Source organism: Streptopelia decaocto (assembly GCF_964273445.1).
Source record: "Streptopelia decaocto genome assembly, chromosome: 7".
NCBI lineage: Eukaryota > Metazoa > Chordata > Aves > Columbiformes > Columbidae > Streptopelia > Streptopelia decaocto.
In genome coordinates this window covers 54,517,089-54,525,352 of record NC_138661.1, presented here as the reverse complement: position 1 = coordinate 54,525,352, position 8,264 = coordinate 54,517,089, and the positions used below count along the sequence as shown (strand labels likewise).

Genomic DNA, 8,264 nt, shown 5'->3' with positions numbered 1-8,264 from the left:
CAGGCAATGACAGAGCTCATGCATTTCATCTGCATAACTGTATTCTACCTCCTCACTTCTACCGTTGTTCATCCTACTCTCTCCTGTTGGATATATATTCTCTGGCCCCAGTTTAATGCCCAAATTGCCCAAATTTGTATTGCACAAATAATAGCAGGCAGATGCTGCAAACACTCTGCTGTGGAGCTGGTAACACTACTTAAACAGCAACAGTTTTCCTTGCTCTCTGCTGCAGTACTAGAAGAGAAGTAATGCATTAAAAACATCATGTATCCCATGAGAACACTGAGATGTCTTTTTCTAGAAAGCAAAGCCTTTGGAGAAAAAAATAACAGATTCCAAATCAATTGATTAGTCTCAAGAGATTAAAAAAAAAGAGAAAGGAGTTTTCCCAACTGCTAGGAATTCTTCAAAAAGGGGAAGAGGACAAAAATATATGTAAAGCCCAAGTTGCTACACAAAGAATAATAGTGAAAATCTCGTTGTAGCCTTCCGTTGGGTCATTGACATTCAAACCCCTTAGCAATTAATAAATCCTGGAACAATTGATAGGGCAGGGATGAGTAGTAGTCTAGCCAAATTAGGATCATTTCAGTAGTTGCAAGTTATCTTAATAAGTATACATAATTTATTGGTAAAAAGCACAGTGAATCTAGAAAAACTGTGACAGTGGGTGAAATATATTAAACTAGGAGACGATGAGTCAAGCTCTCATGGCTCTGAGCTACAGTGAAAGGTTTAATGCTGTTTATTGACCAGATTAGGAGGGATAATTTCCAGATGAATTGGTACATCTGTACTGGTCTGGAAACAGTGTGCAGTAAACACTGATAGTTGATCACAGCCTGCCTCCTCTTAGCTTCTTCAGAGCTTGGGAGGGACTCTGGCTCAATCCCACCTGGAATCAGTACAACATGATTCAATGGGGTAGAGGTGAGGCAGCCTAAGAAAGACTAAAGGAATCAGCTTGTGATATATTTCTAAAAGGTATTAAAGTAGAGACCAAGACACACGGGCACTATCAATAAACCACAAAATTTAAAAAGTTTTATAGATTTTATATTTAGATATTAAAGCTTTACAGAGTCATATGATTAAAAGAGATACAAGCTTTTGAGAAATACCTTTGGTATATAATTTTTACTTTAGCATTTAGTCAGTCATGAGCATTATCTACAGTACTATGACACATAAAAATAACATGTTAATAAAATGACAGGAGATGTTTAAGAGTTACATAAAAACTCCATGCTGGCTATTTTTATTTTTGTTTGATGTATATCCTGTCATATTTCACCCATGTAGCTTGTTGTTGTTGTTGTGGGTTGTTTTGTTGTTGTTTTTTTCCCCCAACTATATTTCATGATTCTTTGGTAGCAAATAAAGAGCAGTAGTATACAAAAAAGGAAAGTACATGGATAATTCATTAATGCTTCAAATGGAGAAAAATGGCTCATTTTATTAAAAAAAAGAAAATCCTCTGTTTATTATGAAATAATATTTATTTACAGGTATTTTACATTTTTAGAAAATAATACAATTGTACTTTAAAATGCTTCATTTTTTCTTTACTACTTATCTGCTTGTACAAAAGAAGCAAAGACACTGTCTTCTTGTTCTAGCAGAACCTCAGGCTTGTCATATTCCAAAATAACCCCTCGCTTCATTACAATAACCAAATCTGCATTGAGGATTGTGTGCACACGGTGCTGAAAAACAAATAAACAAAATGCCAGTTCAGTGCATCTATAAAATGTATTCCAGGATAAGACAGACTTCCAGAAATTAATTTTCCTGACAAGTTCAAGTTTTATTAAGGCTACTTATCCTAGTTTTCATCCTGATTTACTGTGCAAATACTGCAGATAAATACACAGACCAAGAGCCACATGGATATGCAAGTACCTAAATTGCACATAGGTACTTGAATATGAAGATTCATATGAGTTCAGACTACAATGTCCATACCCCACTGTGGTGCCACCACCCGTTGGCAAGAGTAGAGTGGGAACATGGACTGTAAGTGTGGTACTGCATGCGAGTACTCTCTCAGTCCTGTCTAGATCAGGGCGTTTCCTGAGCTTGCTGAGTAGATCTCTCTTCTAAGACCTTGTCCATGTCTTCTCTTGAACTTTCATAGAAGTTTTGCATCCACATCCTTTGGAAAAGATTCTTCCAGGCCTGCTTCCCGCTACATGAACAAATATCCTCTATTGTATGCTCTGGGCCTCACTGCTCAGAGCTGCTTCTGATGTCTCGTCCCTTGCCTCAGGATTTCACAAACCTCTCTCACATGTCCTTATGTTGTCCTTTTCCAGGCAGAAGAGGCCTAGCCTACTCAGATGCGCCTTAAGGGTTAAGGAGCAGTTCCACACCTCTGGTCAATCTTGTGTTTCTCAACACATTTCAGTTGTAATGTGTCATTACAGGGATGCGGAGACTGGAATTACATACAATATTCGAGGTATGTGTCCACTATGGACCTATACAGTGGTATGGTTTATTTTTTGTTTTCCACCCTTTTCCTATTAAGCCCTAACGCTTGATTATTTTATTTGGAAAAAACTGTCCCAGTATTTTCCACAGTGAATAATGAGAATAGTTCATTTAGCTTTTTGCAATGGCATCATCTTTCCTGAGGATTCCTTTCATGTATTGATCATCAATCATATTGATAGACTTCTTGGTCCTGGTATGTTTTAGGGATTTGTGGATTCCTTATTAGTTTTGATGGCTTCCAGAAGCTCCTCTCATACTTTGTTTTTCTTTTTTTTTTTTTTTTTTGGCCTGCCTTATTGCATTTTCCCATGGAACATGCCAGAACTTACGATCATTTCTGTTTTCTTTATTTGGCTATGAGTTCAGCTTTTACAAGAACGCCTTCTGGTTTCCAATAGTCTTCTTTTTTGTTTGTTTAGCCATACCAGCTTCTTTCTATCCTTACTCAGTCCTTTCCTACTAAATAGCATGCATTGGCTCTGGGATTTTTGCATAAAATCTTTCAATAATTTCCATGATCCCTGTCAGATTAATGTTTATTTGCTTCCTCTTTCAGGTGATTCCTCCTCATCACACTCCGTTCCTCCCCCCCTTTTAATTTTTTTTAGCAAGCCTCCTCATTTTTACAGAATTCCACTTTTTGAAGTTGAGTGTAACTGTATTGCATTTTTGGGGTCTGCATTACTCTTGGAGGGATATTTAAGACTACTGTGGTCCCTGTTACAAAGTCACTCTTCACCTATAAGGTTCCTAATCAGGTCTTGGGCACTCTCAGTACCAAAACAACTCTTGTATTTCCTTCTGTGGCTTTCTAGCCAGATGTTCCATAAAATAATCACTGATGGCATCTACAAATCCCATCTCTGCTGCAGTCTCCTGTGACATTTATCCAGTCCACAGGCAGGGGGAGGGGACTGAAATATCACATTCCAGTCGTACTTGTTGCCCTTGTTGTCTGATCTCTTTCAGTGTAACACAATCAGTGCTGTTATCCTGGTAAAGTAACATAGGTGATAATATATACCCAATACTATACTCTTCCTATTCTCATTCTTCCTAAGCACAAATTAAAAATGTATGGCTTTGTTGGAAAACAAACAAACCACAAGACAAAACAAACAACAAACCCCAAAACAAAACCACAGAACTCACATCACACCAAACCACCACCACCAAAAAACAAACAAAAAACACAACAAAACAAAAAACAAACCTGAAATCACTACCCCAACCCTCTATATCTACTACAGAGCATTTTGAATGCAAACCCACCTGCTGTAAACCACATTTACCTTTCAAAGTAAAAACAAAGTGAGTTTATTCCAAAATGCTGTGTTCGAATTGTGCAGTTTGAAACTCACTAAGAGAGTGAAAGACTAGGCTCTCTCTTCCTATCCCCAAACAAAGCAAAAGAAGACACATAAATACAAAATGCAGTCCAATTCAGAATTTTCACACAGAGAAATTGGGAAATTTCATGCTTATGATTCCTTAGCTTTTTTTAATAATGACACAGTGAATGGATACCATAAAATGAATCAGGTTTTCTATTACACGTTTGCTAGGTGAAAACAAACAGATGCTGTAAGATTCCTGAGCATAGACTTCTTGACTTGTATTTAATTTTTAAATTTTAAGAAGCCTAATGACTTTGTTTCACCTCCCTGATATATGAGTATTTTTAGAACATAGAGGACCGAAAGATATGTATTGCTTCTGACATATCTGTTGAGCCAACTGCTTTGATTCAGGTCAAATCTCTTTCATAAACAATTTTTTTAATAGATACTTGAGATCTTTGTATAATCACTTTAAGAATACGCAAACTTAAATTCACCGTCAACAGGGGTGAAATGTTTATTTTTAAAAGTTAGTAAGATTCTAATTATTTGTTTAAATTCTGAAATAGAATTGCTTTATCCAGTGGCAGAACTATTACAATTTTACTTGCCCTTAGTTAAATGATTATTTTAGCTTCATGAAACTTATTCTTAGATTTTACAGCAGTCAAAGTCATGTTATATTTTAAATTAGCCTAAAGTGGGTAACAGAAAATAGACCACATACTTATATTACATGCTTTTACAGGCAATCAGACATAGCATTATGCAACACATTTAAGAAGCTGTTGTTTTGTATTTAAATAAGAAAGTAGTTTAAAATGAAAAAGAAAGCTTACACTTAAAAACCACTTAAAAATAATTAATTACCAAATTAACACATTTACTAAGACTGACAAGAATTGACTAATGTGTCATTTCTGATTCATGTTTGCATTAGAACGGCAGCAGAGACTGTACTTACTGCTATTGTAACCACAGTACGGTCAGCAAACGCAGTCATGACTACCTTCTGGAGTATGTTCTCCTATGTAAAGAAAAACATTTTTTGCTTTTCAAACAGCAGAGGTTACAAAATAGACACACAGACACTAAGAAGGCTTAAGAAACCACAGATTAGTCCATGCTTTTATTGATCCTTCATTGCAGAAATGAAGAACTACATGTCAGAACCAAGTTGGAGCCTGGTTTCCAGTCAGGCAGCCCTGCTTGCTCCTGCCACACTCACTGCCTCTGGGCTTCAGCGCATGCCAGAGCTGTGCCCTGGCCCCGATCCCCCGCCATCCTGACCACAGATTTACAATGAGGAAATCCAAGGTCAGTTCAGGGTCCTGCCAGGCTGCCCGCATGCTGGTGCCCCTGTGGTGTGTTCTTCTGCTGGAAGCCCAGGAATGTCCCAGCACACTGGAGACATCTAACACCGAGGGGTGGCAGGGATAAGCAAGGGAGTGTGCTGTACCTGGCATATTTAACAGCAGAGATTATATTTAAAATGGTCTTAACACACATAGTTCTCACTCAAAGAGTACTCATCCTTCACTATTTAGGAAACGTGTTGTGTACCAAACTCTGCCTAGAAATGTCACTAGCACAGATGCTTTCATTTGCTATTACCTGTTCTTTAGATAGATATCTCAAGGGAGGGACTATATCCTCAATGTGTCAAGATTCAAAATGTGTTTTAAGTGGGCTGCAACACAGTCTAATTCCCAACCGTACTGACATCCAATACATTAACATTTTACAGAACTAAAAATTGTAGCCATTATAATAAACTCCTCCAATTACATTCTTTACTCAAGAATAATCACGAAGACTGAAATAATTATGAACAAGACTGAAATAATAATTCCTCATTTTTCCTCATAATAGAGGAAAAAATCCTAAGAATGTACTGTTCTATTTGGCTAAAATCCAGGCAGTGTACTATTATTGTGTGGTTTAACCTCTTGTCTAGCAATTTCTGGCAATTAATGCAATAGTCTTTGCTATGTCTCTCGTCTGTTTCCTTGATGCTACTTTCAAGCCTTGTAACTTTCTGACTTGTCTTGCCCACCATGCTGGAGAAATTTCTCTGCTTGCCAATTTACCCTTCATTGACCATCCCAGTTGACCCTCCAAGCTTTGCTTACTTTAGAAAATCAAACTGCTAATGAAAATAACATGCTTCATTTTCCTAATGCAAGCAATACTGGAATAACTATTAAACCCCTAGTAAAATAATTTAAAAGCTCTTTAGATTAGTTAGCAATGACTCACAACTACCTGGACTTGTAAACACATGTGCATTAAAAACAGTGTAAACATATTACAGAGTATATAAAATTGCTTTCCACCTTCACATATTAGCAGTTGCCTCCCACCCCCCCAGGAAAACAAGAAATCAGAAACACTGCAAACTCACTGTTGCCATGTCAATAGATGCTGTGGCTTCATCCATGATGAAGATGCTTGTCTTCCGCACAAAAGCCCTTGCTAGGCAGAACAGCTGTCTTTGGCCCTGGCTGAAGTTTTCACCCCCTTCTGTGACTATAGCATCTGGAAATGACAGAGCAAACCCAGTATTTATAGGGTATGCACAACTGTGTATCTGAGAGGGTCAGATCAGAGTAGAGCATATGCTTGGAAAATCTCTCACCTTCAGCATAAAGATTTTCAAAGTAACGTTTCCTAAGTCTACAGCTGCTGATGACCCAATTTTGTCTGTTTATTTCCACTGTTCAAAACAGCCAGTACTTCTGCCTCATTATATTCTTTACAGCTATTAGACATCAAAGTAGCTGAGGATGCTTAAGAGTGACTTTCTCTGGAACACATGTAGTCTTGGACACTGCATACCCTGGTCAAAGTGCCATCCATCATTTCTTTACCCTAAGGCTGTATAACCTAATATTTTAAAGGTTTGTTTGTTTGTGGGTGTTCGTTTGTTTTTTAAATGATTAAATAATTCACACCTTTAAGTTTCTGAAATCTTCCTCCATGGATATGACCATTGGAAAATACCAAATAACATATTCTGTATGACACCTGATTTGTTGACACCTTATTTGAATTCACAAGACTCATAAACCTCAATACTTCATAATGAAGACAGACTGGAAAAGAAAAAATGACCCTTGATTTGAACAGAAACAGGATTCTGCCCCACAAGTGCAGTTGATAAGGGAGTTAGATGGATATAGAGCCTTTGTCTGCAGGCAAGCACTTTTTGTCACCTTCCATAAACCTTAAAAAGCTTTTTCTTCAGCAACTACATTTTTAGTAGATAGTAAATGTGAAACAGGAACATTGGGAACACTGGAAGCAATCTTCTCAAGAAGGAAGTCTTATTACCTAGGCCCCCAGGGAGTGCTTTCACCACATGCTTGAGCTGTGCTATTTCCAATGCTTCCCACAGCATGCTGTCAGTGCACTTCTTCTCAGGGTCCAAGTTAAACCTACAGTTAGGTGTTATTCAAGAATATCAGTCAATATAAACTTCTGCAATGTATTTCTTCTTTTAGCATGCTTAGAAACAAACTTGCAAATAATTATAATCATATACTAAGGATCTAGGTCTGATTCTGATCTATCATTGGTATAAATCCATCGAATTTTGCAGTCTTGGTCAACATGTATACCAATGTGATTAAGAACAAAGTTTATCTCTTTCAGTTGAGCAGAATGGGAAAAGCTTTCTGTTCTGCAAGTATCTTTGTGGTTTTAGAATTTATTTTGTTCTGAATAAAATAAAGAAATTCCCACGTTTTACTAGAAAAAGCTCTGAAGAAAAACATCTGTGAATACAATCAGTTTAAACTAACATCCATTTTTAACAAAGGACCAAATTCCACCATCTCTCCTTTTAAATCCAATGTCTCTTTGTTCTTTATTGGTATAGAAATGCTAAACAGAACAACCAAGCTTTGTACTGAATTATGAAATACAAGTCTTCACTACAACAGAACAAATCTTGGATTTCTAAACAGATGAATATTATTTTAGCTTGCTGGAACCCAGAAATGATAGCAACAAATGTGAATATCATATCATATTAATATACAGAATGATAATTAGAAATATTCAGTGGTGCATAACACTTTCTATTTTTACTCCTACTATATGTACTGTGAATTACTGATGATGGCCTATTTTTTTTTTTTTTAATAGGTTAATTTATAAAACAAAGGTATACAGTCACCTCATCTTCTGACATGAATTAATCATGCTCTATTCAGGCAAGTTCAGGAGATAATCTTGGGATTTACATTAAGCTGGAGTCAGGAAACCACAGAAGCCTCTGTCATTTTCGGTGAAATCTAATGACTTTTATTTAGAAACTGTAACTGTAGGAGATGTAACTCCGCACTGAGGAGTTCCTTTCTAAGTTAAATGCCACAGACATAGGGATGGACATTTGTTGGAAACTGTGGAGCTTTTTGCCAC

At 36.9% G+C, this 8,264-nt stretch overlaps 1 protein-coding gene across 3 annotated transcripts in view; it reads right to left on the bottom strand.

The window, feature by feature from the left end:
- Positions 1–1,028: 1,028 nt before the first annotated feature.
- Positions 1,029–8,264, bottom strand: part of ABCC8 (ATP binding cassette subfamily C member 8) — an 80,505-nt gene continuing 73,269 nt past the window's right edge. For 2 of the 3 annotated variants that reach the window (XM_082057771.1, XM_082057772.1), the window contains 4 exons: positions 7,173–7,276; positions 6,244–6,377; positions 4,804–4,866; positions 1,029–1,709 (listed from right to left, as the gene is read on the bottom strand). In XM_082057771.1, the coding sequence (XP_081913897.1) occupies positions 1,572–1,709; positions 4,804–4,866; positions 6,244–6,377; positions 7,173–7,276 (439 nt within the window). In that variant the 3' untranslated portion in view covers positions 1,029–1,571. Of the gene's footprint in view, positions 1,710–4,803; positions 4,867–6,243; positions 6,378–7,172; positions 7,277–8,264 lie in introns of those variants that run through there. The other variant, XR_014184554.1, reaches the window with a different exon arrangement.